The following is a 14,691-nucleotide window of genomic DNA, read 5'->3' as shown; positions in this document are numbered from 1 at the left end:
CCCCGTCCTCCTCCTCCTCTCCCTCTCTCCTCCTCAACAGATCCGTCCCTTGTTTTTGCAGGAGAGGCGCCCTGCGTCATGCAAGGTCCATCTCCTGCGACGCACCATCAGCGTTCCAGTTGAGACACAGTTTCCAGAATACCACAGCCAGCTGTCCACTGAGAGCGGTGAGTAGCCTGAGGACATACCTCTGCAGTGATGAGGATGCACCCCACACACACACACATGCAGACACACATACCACACACACATGCAGACACAGACACACTAATCCAGACAGTGGGAATACTTTAATTGCTTTCTTGAAACCATTTAATTAAATAAGAATGATTAATTACCTAGAAATCTAATATTTAACACTTGTTCAACATGGACATATAAAAATATAATTTATTATTGAGACTCTGGAGGCAGTAGAGTAGTTATTGCTTTTTAATGGCCTAGACTGTTTTTTTTTTTTTATTTTCTACAATCCTCTTTGTCCAATAATCAGCTTAAAGTCAAAGTTAACTTCTCTCTGCTCCTCGGTGATATAACCAGTCAAACACTCAGACATGCAAGTGAGCCTCACATTGCTCACATGCCTAAGTGATCCTTTTAAAATTGCTGGCACTCTTTTCTTCTACCTCATATCCACTAGATGGAGAGCTTGCTGCTCCGTAGCACTTCACTGCACTTAATCCTAAGCGCTAAGACAGACTCTAAAAATGTTTCGGTCTCCTTTTCAACAGCAGGTGTCATGTTGCCTTTTTTAACCATGTAGTGCTTGTAATATAAAACCATTACTCTCTGGATGTGAATGCACTTAAGATGGAGCAGCTCGGTAAAAAGCTGGTGAAGTCTGTGGTTGTGTCTGTAAGGATGAACACACAGTGACGCCAAATGAGACACTAGGTGGCACTGAGGTTTGACATTCAAGCACTTGTATCCCACAGTTACCGTTGCTGGGTTGTGAGCTGGCATGCAACTTAATACGCCACCTTTTAAATCAGCGGGTGCAAAGGTTGTTGTCATGATGTCATTACATTATTTTGCAGTACAGAGCAGAACATCAACTTCAGGTTTTATTTAGTTTCCTGAGGTATCGCTGCCCTCTTTCCCTGAGAGTTTTGCTGGACAGTGTTATTGTTAAATGTCTGGCTCGACAATGTTTTGTGAGATTTGTTAAACCAACATTCTTGCATAGTTCTTTGTGACCACAGTAATGCTTTAATGATGCCCTGTGCAGGGATCAGAGGCATGCTCTCTGCAGACACTATCTCCAAGAAGGAACTGTTTAAACAGTGATTTTATTTTTTCTACTTACCTCTGACCATTAGAGGGAGCCATTTAGATCAGTGTTAACAACACAACTAAAACTTTGGAGTACTTTTAAAGCATTTACAAATGTATTTTGCTTTATTGACACGAGAACATATATTTAAAAGACTTTTCCTCATTCCTCTGGTAATAGTTTAAATGGTCTGCTAGTTTTATAAAATCCATTCAGGAATGACAGATTAGATCATCGATTCAGAGTGATTAAAAGATAAAGCCTTGCTTAGGAAAGTATTGCAATAGTTATATTTTTGCAGTTTTACACACTGGGAGTCTGTATTTATGCACAGCTAATACAAACAAAACATTTCCTAATCTTCAGAATTAGTCGCCAAACTTTTATTCTGTAGTAGTTACAGGAAAGGTCTGGCATTGGCAGAGGGTAAGAAACAAGAAGGAGAAGCCATGATGAGCTGTTGGATGAACAGCTGCAGGTGACAGGCTGCACACCTCCAACCTCTTAAGCCTGAAACACACCAGGCCAACCGTTGGCCGTCTGAAGTGTTTGGGGAGACTCAGACGAGTTCAGGAACAAATATGTTCGGTGTGTTCAGCTGCATTGGAAGCTTTTGGAACAGCACGGACAGCGTCTGCTCCGATTCAACAAGAACATTGGCTGTTGGCCGTCTGAGCCATTGGATTCTCTGATTGGTTGTGTGCTAGCAGTATGACCATTCTGAATGGCGGTGTGCTAGCGAATCAGCGTGGGAGGGGCGGAATACTCGGTGCACTTTGTTTTTCTTTGCACTCCATTCTGTCATTTTCTGTTTTCATGTTTTGGAGTACTGGCACGAGACTAGCGCCACCCGCTTTTAAGGAGGCTTGTTGCATCTCGCGCAACCGCAGAACGTACACGCTACTGTGGAGTTGGCAGCACGTTGAAGCGGTATGTTTCAATGCAACTTTTCTGCCGAAAGGGTCAGACGAGAGGCAACAGACTGGTCAGATAAAGGCAGTTATCTGTTGGTTTGAGTCTGGGTGGTGTGTGGGGGCCTTTAGCAAGGTACCCAACTCCTTTTACTGAGTCCGCAGAGTCATGCTGTGTGCAGTAAAATACTAGATCAGAATTGCTAACAGAAAAATAGGGAAACATGCTTACCTAACTTCTTTATCAAAACAATAGTTTATTTTGCCACCTCCAAAGTCTCACCAAAAAAACAGGATGGAATTGCCACCCTAAAGCATTAGGTCATGTTTGTTTGTTTTGGACACTTGTCTCCTCCTATCACGTCCTATATTTCCCAAGTAAGGTCACAGTCTTGTTGAGAGTCTGATGAGGACTTGATGCTGAGTTATGAGCAGCAGCGTCTGTCTCCTCAAAGTCATGGCTGTGAGTCAGCATTCTCTGCATAGCACAAATTTAACTGTTAAAAATACAGGGAAGAGATTTTTTACTGTGATTGCCCTGTGCTAAACCACACACACATTATCTGTGAGAAAACAGAGTTCAGAGTGTGCATCCAGTTTTGTAAGCTGTATTCACTGACAGACGTGCTGACATGATGATGAGAAATAAGACACATCATTACACTGGATCTATGATTAGATTGATTTTGTTTATCTGAGAGGAGACGGAGGCTAAAATAATATAACAGAGTCTGCCAGCTTCTTCACTAATTACAGGGTACCTTTGCAACTCTGCCAATGACATCTGAAACTTTTCCATGGTGATGATGGAAGACAATTTCTGAATTGCTGATTCGGATTTCCATAGTGGAGCTACACTTTTTCTGAATGTTTACCAGAATACATTACAATACATTGATATACAGTGGCTCATTTTAGCCGTTTGAATGTATTGATAACTATGATGCATTAAGCTGTTCAGGTATTTGGCCAAATCCATGAAACTTGACTTCAGTTTCATTGGGATTTGAATTAAGCAGTTAGCAGCAATGAAAAGGGACATTTACAGCATCATACGCAGTAGGGGTGTCAACGTTTACAATTTGTTCTACACGTGTAAACGGGGCTTCTAACCGACGTGTACACGGTTACACGTCGGAGATTTATGATCTCTTCTATCGCAGTTGTGGTAGCACCGATGCCAGCAGCAGTCTCTCCCTCCAAATTGTTCGGGTGTTTCCATCACAGGTGGTTTAGCATGGATCCCGTGCCTTCACTCAACTTGATTTCCACTGGCATTTTGTTCAAAAAACACACAGTGCTCCGCTTGTTGACCGCCGCCATCGTGTCCCCCAGTCAACTTGAAGTGACGTGACGTGACGTGACGCGACACTGGCTGTGGCTGCGGGTTTTTTTTAATTTTTTATATCAACGTAACATTGTGCCCCATTCATCTATTATGTATGCGGATAACTGCACTAGTGGGAACATTTAAGTGTATAGTTAGTTAATGTTATTATCTGAAGCTTTCAGGTAACATTATCTTACTTTCACTTTTAAAAATTGCGTCCGTCCAATTTTCCTTCGGGCGTCGGTATCAATTTATAGCGGGTCAGCTCTGGTACGGAATGTAATCTGTGCTACTGTCGGATAACGGGTCGGATGCGGTGACCAGTGCAGGACTCTGGTCTAAGTGACCATTTTAATCCTCTAGCCAATTATCATGCTAAATATCCAACATGCTAGTTAACGTCAAAGACTGCGGTGGAAGACGACGGTAAAATATTTCCACTGGATTTATTTATGCCTGAATTTTTAAGGTGTGGCGGCTTTTATTTTTTGCCGTGGCGGTGCGCCACAGTCAATAACATGTAGGGGAAACCCTGAATACTACACATATTGATGAGAAATGAACGAGGAGGAGGAGGAGGAAGAAAAAAAGACGTGTAAACGGTTATTGATTTTTCTAAACGGTTATGATTTGTTATCCGTGTATCCGTTTACACGTGTAGACGTTGACACCCCTAATACGCAGCATTAAAACGCTTCTGTAGCAGACATGCCAGTGGCACAGAAGGATGTCCTACATCTGGTCGCATTTTGCAGCATGTAGGCCAGTATGCTTTTCTGGCCAAAGGTTGCAAATGGCACTGGTAAAGAGGCAGAGGCTAAAATGAAAAGAAACTAAATGGGTGAAATTATAGATGCTAAAGCGACAGGCTCAAGAGTCTCTTCTTGTGCATGCTCACCGACAGCCCCAACCAGCGTTTACCAAGACTCTTTATTTTACGGCCAATAAAACGGTTTATTTCTCTGACATATACTTTAAACTCCCATACATAGCGTGCATTTAAACAGCAATACAACGCACACAAACGGCTCTGATTTGTTCTAAATGCCCCCTCCCAAATTTTACATAACATTTTGTCTATTCTGTCCACCTTTCCATGCCCGGATGGTGTGTGTGTGTGGCTGTGTGCACAAGTTGTCCAGGCATAGTGTAAAATTGAGGAATGGTGCGACTCTGTGAGAAGCAGTGAAAAGTTCAGAATATTCTAACTGAAATGTGTTAAAGAACTGCTAGCGGTTTTGCTGGTAAGGTGTCTCTAGCGATGCATCTTGGTGTGATCAGCTGTCTAGTTGTACTTGAGTCTGACTTTGGTTACAACTTCCATTTCTGGAGGAGCAAGAAATTCACGCTTTCCTATTGTCCTGCTGTACTGGCCTGCAGTACTTGTTGTACCATCGCTTAGAGATGTCTGCTTTGCCTTCGATATTTCTGACTCATGTTAACTGCTGTCAAGTCAAAAGCACAGGGCTGTTGCTGGATTATTTGGCTTTTTAATCTGGTGTCTATATGTTTTGTCTCAGGCAGAAATTGCTCGATGGGAGAGAGGAAAACACGCTGCGCGACTAAACACATGGTAAATCGTACAATGTTTGAACAGCAGAGGCAAAACCAAACAAATGCATCATATTAGTTTCCATTTAGGTTGTCTTGGAAACATCTCACACAGTAATAGGTTACTTAATATGCTGTTGATAGATTTATTTATGTGGCATTTTCCGAAATGGAAAATTTGGCCATTGATATTTTCATCTGCCGGACAACTGCAAGTGATGGTGCTTAGTGCTGGGGGGAGATAGTGCTAGAGATTCATTAAAACACTCTTCAAGTGTTTACTGGAAAAATAATATTTTACATGAACAAAAAACAGCTAGTGACAGAAGAGTTGTTATTGAATTTATCCCTGAAAACCAAACAGTAATGTTCCAGTCTCCTCTTCAGTATCTAACCTTTAAAGTTGCATTTGTGTGTGTGTGTGCACCTGCGTGGTTTTCAAACCACGTTCCTCATCAACAGCACTACAAACACTCACGCTCTATGTTTTACTAAATTATTCATTGGTGTAGGCCCCACCTGCTCTTGTCCTTGTGTGACACAGGCTCTAAATAAGCAGCGTGATGAATAAAAACTATACTAAGATGAATAGGAATCCAGGGCGAATCAGAGAGCGCTCTCATCTCGTCTCATCCTCCGACTGAATTGTGAGCGGCTGCCTCCTCTGTTCTTTTGAACTAGTCGAGGTTTTGGCACAAACATGCTTGAGACGGAGAGCGCTTCTACGCTTCCACCAGAACAACTACGCTTAATTTTACTGAGGTGGAAGTTTTTTTTTTTTTTCCGGATGCTGCTTTGGAAAAGTTCTCATCTCTCAGTTCGTTAAAGACGCTGGGGCATATGCTGCCCTATTTTCCAGTTTTTTTACTTTCTCCATAAATATTTCCGGTAAAGCTATATCACTTCAGATGGGATTAAATAGGACTGGATGACTGACCAAAGGCTGTGGAATGTTTTGAACATGCCTTGTAGCCAAAATATTGCATCACATGGATATTAAGTATTTTAACATTCCCTCTGTAATGTTTAGCTTAACCAGGTCCAGTTCTCTCCTCAAAGTTTATAATGGCAATTAGCTATCATTAGCCAGAATTGAGTTTGTTGACTTTGTGCCAGGAACTCCAGTCTATCCTGCCAACGCACCGCTTAATAATTGGATAGATTGTTTTGGCTTGTCTTACAGTTTTTGATAAAGTTGAACTCCAATCATTTCAAATATGGGGAGCTATCAAGAACCTGGAATAGTTGAGATTAAATTGTTTTTCTAGGTAAAGGTCGGCTGGGCTCCATTTGGCAGAGTTATGCTGCTGACAGAAGTGTCAGGGCTGGTATGTGAGCAAGTTGTTGAGTTATTGAGCTCGAATTGGGTAAATATAAGGACACGCAAAGGTAAAATCAAAAGGACAGTTCACCACAAACTGAGAAATATTTGATATCATATTTGGAGATCCAATTTTGGAGATATCAAGCATTGGGATAAATGGATTGCATTTTACTGCCCTTTTCTAGTTTAAATACTCACTTTGCTTTACAACACAAGTCGGCATTCACACACACATACTGATACGCTGGTGGTAGATGCTACCATGCAAGGTGCCACGTACTCATCATTAGCAATTACCATGAAGACTCTGATTTAACAGCCCATGGAAGGGCTTGGGTCGGGGTCCAGCATCTTGTCCAAGGACAATGCACCGTGTAGACTGGGAACCCTCGACCTTCTGATTACAGGACGACCGCTCTACCTCCTGGCTGCCACAGCTGCCACTCACCACAGCTGACCCCGGCTGTGGTTGTTGTCTGCCTTGGCAGGAATACAAAGAAAGTAGATGGCACTTGGATTGCCATGCTTAAAGCGCCCAAAAAATACATTTAAGAAACTCAATGTCTGTCAACAGCAATGTCTCTTTCCAGAAATCATTACCTGCCTACTTAAGATAATCGACAGACCTTATTGTGAGGCATTTCATGTAGGAAATATTTCTTTCTACCGAGTTACATCCGCCAATCAAATTACTGCATAGAAGAACGTGAGCATCTACCCATTGACAGGAGACTTGTGTTCATGACTGCGTAGGACGTAAACATTGATGGCACCCTCCTCTGGCTAAGCTCTAGCCAGATGTCTTGAAAGACACATGGCTGTTGAGTTTTTCAAATGTGTTGTTTTTAGCACGTTGCCCACCACAAGCCATATATTTCCATTATATAGAAGGCAGACATTTCTACCAAAACACTGCAATATCACACCAAAACAGTCTAGATGGATAAATAGCCAGTAAAACTGTTTTTTTTGCTATGCTACACTACTGTCTGCATGTCACCAATTCAACCATCAGTGCAGCCAAACTTTAATTCCCTCTAGCGTCTTTTGAGTGTTGGCAGAACAATACTAAGTGCATCTCAAATGTAAAAATTTCTCTGTCTCATATCGCTATGATTGAATATCTTTGGGTTTGGAGGTTTGTTGACAAATTTAAAGAGGTCACTTTGAGCTCTGTAAGAGTGTGGAAAGCTTTTTTTTCCACTGTATTTTACATTTAATAGCCTAAACAAGTTTTGATGACAATAATCGTTAGTTGCAGCACTAATGTTCTTGCCGCACAAGCTGTTAATTCACGTCAGCTTAAGCAGCATGTGCTGTTTTGTGTGCCAAATTAAAGTGAGAGTTGAAACCGTGCCAAGCAAGCACAACTCGGTCAAGTCTTCGAGTCCATCCATTCTTAAAGCACTCAGTACTGAACAAGTTCTTTAATTCTTCTAGCATGTCAATGTTTTCCAAACTGATGTTACTCAGTTCTCGTCGCGATGGGAAAAAAATATGCTGATGGTGAAAAATTGATCAAAGTGGAAACATTCAGCACTGCCACAACCCTCTCCACCCATATCGCTCTCTCCCTCTCTCCCTCTCCACCACCAGAATGTGGAAACTGCTCGTCTCTCTCTCCTCCCTCCCATTCTGTGCTCCGTTATGCTCTCTCACTCACTCCCTCTCTCGCCCCACTCTCCAGAGAGGGGCTCATTCAGACAGATGTAACACAGCGGTAGAAGCCTGAGCTGAGCTGAGCTGGCAGGCTGCAGGGGCCAGACCAGAGCCAGCAGCTCTGACTGGAGAGAACAGCGGAGAGCGGACGGCCGTAGAAACAACACAGTAGTTTGTAGGAACAGTTTCAGTAGTTGGGAGTTCAGTTACAGAGTCGACTTTGCCTCGGGATATGGGTGTGTTGATCTGGGCGCTCATCACCCTGTGAATTTAACATGGACCCTGACACCAGCACCCAACCAGAGCCACAGAATGGTGAGTGTGAGAAGCGAAGGCGGGAGGGAAAGATGAGATGGGATTGATACAGTGGAAAAAAAGTTGAAGAGCATGTTGGTGAACAAGGGAGTCAGGTCACATGGTTTTCCCGTTAGCTTGCTAATATGACCAGGCTCTCCATTTGGCTCTTTAACTGTTGACTAGGGCCTCTGTGGTCAGATGAATGGGACTTCAGTCTGTTCTAGTGGGTAGGGGGTTAAGGGGTGAGGGGTGTTACATGGCAATGTGATGAAATCAACAGCCTGCTAATGACATTTTGCTCCAATGGTCCTATTACTTTAACAGGATCCTGACTACTTAAACAAGATTATAAGATTTGGGGATTTGCTGTAGCTGAGAAAGTTCAGAATTGCGTGTTGAATGATGTCTCTCTGGACTACGCCTTCTGCCTTCTGTCCGTCTTGCATGTGGCTGTTTTTGGTGCGAGCTCCGTGGAGCAGGAAGCTCTCCTCTCGTCCTTTTTGAATGGAATAATTAACTGTGGTAGATGCGAGGGCCGTGGGTGTACCATTTCTGTTCAAAAGCAGCAAGATAATTTGAAGGTTACATGAATCTGTGTATTTGTATGCTGTTCAGCGGTTGCAGCATGTGGGTGTTTGTGTTAGAGCCACGGCGCAGCGCGAAAGAATGAAAGCAGGAGAGGGAGAGAGAAGGGGAGAGACAGAAAGAGAAAGAGTTATGTACACAAATAAATCCAGGGGGATCTGGACTGCACTGTAGGCCAGTGAGAGTGCTCACTCTTTCTCTTCCCCCTCATTTTCCGCTGCCTCTTTTTTTTTTTTTTTTTTTCTCCACTGCTCCAAATGTTAGAGCCTAAACTAGATAGTTAAAAGGCAGAAAAAATTGGAGTGTTATTAAGTGGGCCAGAAAAGACGGTGTTTTGTCTTCATGGCCGATGGGAAGGACTCTGCTTTGCCGCTGATGAAGAATGTGGTTAACAGAATGAGTCAACAGAGAACATATTTCCAAGAGACCATAGTTTCTTTTCGCCAGCGTCTAAGCCACAGTGCTTTATGCACTGGGCTTTCTGCCACGACGGAGAGACAAAGAAAAGGGGAAAGAAAAACTCCTAAAGTTCAGACCTCACCACTTTTATCCATCTCTAGAGATGTGATACTTGTGTTAACAATCTTACCCAATTATGCGAGAACAGTTGAGCATTTTCTCACCTTCACATTATAAGGTTTTCTAACATAGAACGTCAACTCCGGACAGCGGTCGACTACCGTCTTCTCCTCAACCAGTCGGCCAGCGTCTGTCAATGCGCACAGCCCCGAAGATGTAAGAGAGAATATAAATAGAAAAGTAGAAAGGGCAATAATCTGGTATCATCCGATTACATTCTCACCTCAGGCTTGCAAGCCTCCGGAGGAGTTCACGCTTCCTGAGTCTTGTAGGCATCAATTTACACTCACACACACACACACATTCATGCACACAGACATCATTGCTGTTGTTGTTTGTAACTAATCTCGGTGCAAATCCTTGCTGTGCGTTTCATATGCATGCTTTTTTCATATATCACACATTGCTTTGCATATTTTACATATAAAGTAGATGTTGATGCTCTGTTTACATCAAGTTGGATATGGAAGCCCACACACTGTGACTGCACATACCCATATCCTGTTTCTTTGTCAAAGTCGAGGATTGTTGATGCTTGAGCTGTGCAGTACTTCAGATAATAGTCTGAGTGGTATTGCTGTCAGACGAGCCAATATTAAAGTGCTCACTTAAATAACTCAAACAATACTCAGACAGTCCACATCTGTAGTTTTATTACATAAGTCTAGAGTTGTGGTACAACAGTGCACCAGCCAGTTTTCTCATGAGTAATGCTGTGTTCCATCTTCCTCGGAAATTGGAGCAGGGAATGACGTCATACCTGAGTTAACCACGTTCCAGTACAACAATTTGGGAAACCGAGACGGAGGCCACCAGGACAACCATTGTTGTGCTTTGCTCTTTTGGCGATAACACTCATTATGTGGTCTTTTGCACTTACAAACACTGTAGAACAACATGTCGACAGATAGAAGGTCGACAGTGCTGCGTGTAAGACAGGTTTAATGTGACACAAATAAGACATGAGTACTTTTTTTGCTATATTCTACAGATTCAGCTTACTGTTGATGGGGCAGCCATCTTGGATTTAGATATTTTAGAGATTTACGCACCAAACCGTCGTCAGAGAACTAGTGGCGACGCACTTGAATACGCCACAAAGACTGCAACTGACCAGCAGGTGGCGGTAATCTGTATTCGTCATTTAAAAAGGGAAAACAGAAGACTGGTCAAAAGTTGCATATGGTACTGGTGAAGAGATGGAGGTTAAAAATATACCGATTTGCTAGCTTTTGCTTCTGCACACTCAACACTCATGCCAAACAGCTCCTGATAAGGGCCCGACTAGTGCCAATGGTGTAAGACACGATGCAACAACTAGGGCCACAGACACTCAGCGATGGACTTGACATGACTCGGCCGACGGCTGACCATCGGCCTGGTGTATCAAGGCTCTACCTGTCCGGTTGTTCCAGTTGAAATTGCTGACTGGGAACGTGGAGATTTTGAATTCCCACTTTAAATGAAAAGCACCATAAGCTGACAATCCCACCAGGAGTATTTCTCTCTACAAGAAGTCGGACCTATTTGAAGCATCAAAAAGAGCTCATATCTGCAGGATCACACAGAGATGAGAAGGGGTCTGAGGGAGCGAAGTACAAAGTGAGAGGCAGAGAAAAGTCCTTAACCATGGCCTTCATTGACATGTAAATAGGTCTGCATGTTTTTGTCCTAGTTGGGAAAGGTTGAATTCCTGCTCATGTACTGGAGGAGAAAACACAGGGACATTTTTTGTGTGTTTGGCCGGAGCTTTTATGAGACAGGGGGATCAAACCAGATCTCTTCTTTCACTATAGGCATTTTTGTGAAAAACAAGGGGCTTTTCTCTCATTTTCCATTTTGAGGCGAGTTAGGGTTTCTGACTACACTTCTGAAATTCCCAAAATTTCATCCAGATGAAAGTGTGGTCTTGTGGGTGAAAGCGCTGCAGGGCTTTGTCTCGAAGAATGCTCAGCTTTTAATAAAAGATTTATTCTTTCTTGTGTTGTCATGTGCTAAAATCTTGCCAGACGTCTCAGCTGGGTGGTACAGGGTGTTTAAATTTAGCAACTGGGATGTCAGCTTATGAGTTTTAATCTAGTTTAAGGGGGGAAACACTATCTTGCACTAGGCCTCATGGTTTAGTCGAGTTCCTGCTGGCGTACAAGCGACTTTCTTCACTCAGCAGATGAGTGCTGTCTAAAGTGTTTTGGGACTGGAGGAAAAAACATGTTTAGTCTTTCCTGTTATTCAGCTGTAAACATGTTTGCGTGTGTGTAGGCTTGTGTGGTGGGCGTGTGTCATTTGGAGTCTACATTTTAAACCTTTGGTGGACAGATATTTTGGCAAAGTGAAATCATTTGCTTCATCCAGCTTCTTTTAAAGGCTTTTCTTTTTTAGATTTTCAGGTGATTGAGTGTGAAGTTAAAGGTGAGACGGGAACACAACTGAGATAAACACCTGGGTCTCTAGTTGCTAATTTCGTCTGTCAGTTTGTCGCTGCAGAAGTCGTGTACAATTTGACTTTTTTGCTGTCCGATGAATGTGTGTGGCCAATGAAACCAGAACATTAAACTAAAAGCTAAAAAAAAAATAAAAAATAGCATTTTCACCTTGTTAGCTAACAGTTTCTGATTGAAATGTCCAGCAGTTACAGAGAACTGGCCAACGGATGACTATAATGTCCATTATTTACTTTAATTTTAGCTCTGTTTTTGGACTCCTGAGGCAAACATCTGGCTCTTTAGCAGCTAAATGCTCCACTATGTTCACCAACGAGTCACTAACTTTTGCGTGTCTGCTATTTGGTGCTGAGCAGGTAGTGAGCAGTAGGGTTTTTTCCTTTTTTTGGCAGAAAATAGTTGCATGCTGGGGCTGAAAAACAAAGGTATGAGAGTGGTGAGAGTGAACTAAATCAGTAAAAGTTGTGTGATTGTAGCCCCCCCTTGAACATTAAAAAGCTTTATAACTATTGTTTGGCTATCCAGAGTCAGGTGATAATTTTCTGTGAAAACACTGATTATAAGTGCTTGAAGACTCTGAAACACCATACTCATACACATATACATTTTAGAAACATAAAACATTTGATGCTTAGGTTGTTTGTTTGTTGGATTTTGGTAAATAAACTCACATGGCCACTGTTAAGAAATATCAACTCTGAATGATGCTTTATTCTCAACCAAAAACAAACAAAACAACATTGTGAACGACTATTTTTTCTCTGATAGAAGTAAAAGACGTTTGAAAATGCCGCCAAAATGTCACGATGAAGTGTCACTGATTCATTTGTTTCATTTTCACAGAAGACAGATATAACTAAACGTCTGGAGTTGAATACAACAATTTGTTTTCTTTATTGTGGACCCATTCCCCGTTCCAGTTTTGAGTCCTGGGGACCCGCTTAAATTAAAACCTTTAAACATCACTAACCATTTTTAATTGAAATCCCAAAGAGGGACGGCTATGGAAGAAAACATCCCATCTGTAATTATTGAGTTACTAAGTTTTGCATAAACTATTGCAATTGTGTTCCTTTGCAACACCTCCCCAGGCCAGACGGTGGTGAGAACAAAGCATATACAGCAGGGCAGATTGTGTATTGATTTTAATGTCGCTTCTGATTCCTGGATATTGATGGCTCCGGAAATTAAAGCGGACTTCCTCGTTTGGGGCGGTCAGCCTGTCTACAGCAGCTTTATGCTAATGTTCCACATAGTCACTCTTTTCTAATGGGCTTCTGACCCTACTGCTCTGACATTATCAGAAGCATTACGAAAATATGAGCAAGTGCAAATAAAAGGCATGCTGCTTGTCATGCCCCTCCAGAAGTCAAGGCGAGTGGCACTGGATTAGTTTGTTTGGAAAAGAACGTCGGGGGTGTTTTGAAATAACAAACTGTGTGTTGAGGCGCAGCTTCTCTTAACCAGCCCTGACAGACTTGTGATTCTTATAGGTTTTCGAAAAAGTCATTTTGGAAAGAAAGTAAAGCATCACCTTCACAGACAAACTGAATGTTTTCGTGCAAAATACCAAGTATTCAAAACTGACGAGGTGAAAAACAACATGTCAGAATTGTGAGACTGACGGCATTTTTCAACTCGGTTTCAAAATTCTTCTCAAATGTATCTCAAGTGGTCGCTTTTGACAGGAGTTTGCCTCCATGCCTTTGTTTGATGTTATCTGTTGCAAAATCTGGATGTTTCTGAAGACAGAGGAAAAAAGAAAAACCAACACAAACCACACACATTTGCGCTCAGCCTTGCAGCCACACGAGAGGATCGCTGTGACTATTTGCATAATGGATAGTGCTTCACAGAGAAACTCAGAATGAGAACGAAAAAGCTTGAAGCAAAAGAGGCATGAAGGACAAAAAGAGAAGACCTCAGTGGTCTATGTTTGGAAGCTTTGTCGAGCTATATATATTTACTACAAGCTTGACTAGGTGGTTCTTTGAGGAGGTCAAGGACGCACAGGTGTTGACTCCACACTACATATTCGGATGAATGTCGCAGGAACAATCAGGTTCCGATGCATCCTCTGTACATTTCAGGATGCTTTCACTCCTTAGAGCTGCCGGCTGTGATCACCATGTTTGCAACTTCAAAAAGCCAGCCTCTGGTAACTTTGTCTGGATGACTAAGATTAACTATGATAGGACTTTTTAGAAAGGATTTATGCTTCTACAGTTTGCCTTTTAGCCAGATTATCCAAGGAACTAAGAAGCCTCTATAACTCAACTAAATTTTTTTTTCGGTTTGTCCGGTCCAAAGCAATTTAAACCGATGCCAGAACACAAATGATTGCTTAGTTTGAGATTGAAGTCCTGGTGTTGTTCTTTTTAATTTTACAATCCTTTGATTTGTGATGGATGTTTTAAAGGAGACAGTCGGAAGATGACACACCAAGATGTCTGTGTCCAGAGTGATCTGCTGAGTGTGACAGTTTCTTTTTCTATTGTAGTGTGTAATTGGTCTGTTTTATGGTACGAAAACACCATGAAACAATTGGCAAATAGATCATAATTAGCCCCAGCTCTCTTTACACTGCCCTTTATTTTTACTCAAGTGTCTTCAATCAGGAGCAACATAGTATTTATTGACATGTGCGCAATAAAAAAGAGAAATTAATAGTCTATGAAGAGTAGATCTTAATCTCGATGCAAGTATTTTAAGGGGTTAATGACCCTGTGTTTAGTGTAGGA

The 14,691-nt window shown here is 42.1% G+C and overlaps 1 protein-coding gene across 9 annotated transcripts in view; it reads left to right on the top strand.

The window, feature by feature from the left end:
* Window positions 1-14,691, top strand: part of dab2ipb (DAB2 interacting protein b) — a 174,523-nt gene that overhangs the window by 27,104 nt on the left and 132,728 nt on the right. For 5 of the 9 annotated variants that reach the window (XM_030435603.1, XM_030435599.1, XM_030435605.1 and 2 more), the window contains exon 3: window positions 41-167. In XM_030435603.1, the coding sequence (XP_030291463.1) occupies window positions 41-167 (127 nt within the window). Of the gene's footprint in view, window positions 1-40; window positions 168-8,090; window positions 8,364-14,691 lie in introns of those variants that run through there. The other 4 variants (XM_030435602.1, XM_030435601.1, XM_030435608.1 and 1 more) reach the window with 2 other exon arrangements.

This window comes from Sparus aurata, chromosome 12 (genome assembly GCF_900880675.1).
Source record: "Sparus aurata chromosome 12, fSpaAur1.1, whole genome shotgun sequence".
Taxonomy (NCBI): domain Eukaryota; kingdom Metazoa; phylum Chordata; class Actinopteri; order Spariformes; family Sparidae; genus Sparus; species Sparus aurata.
This window is presented reverse-complemented; position numbering and strand designations above follow the sequence as displayed.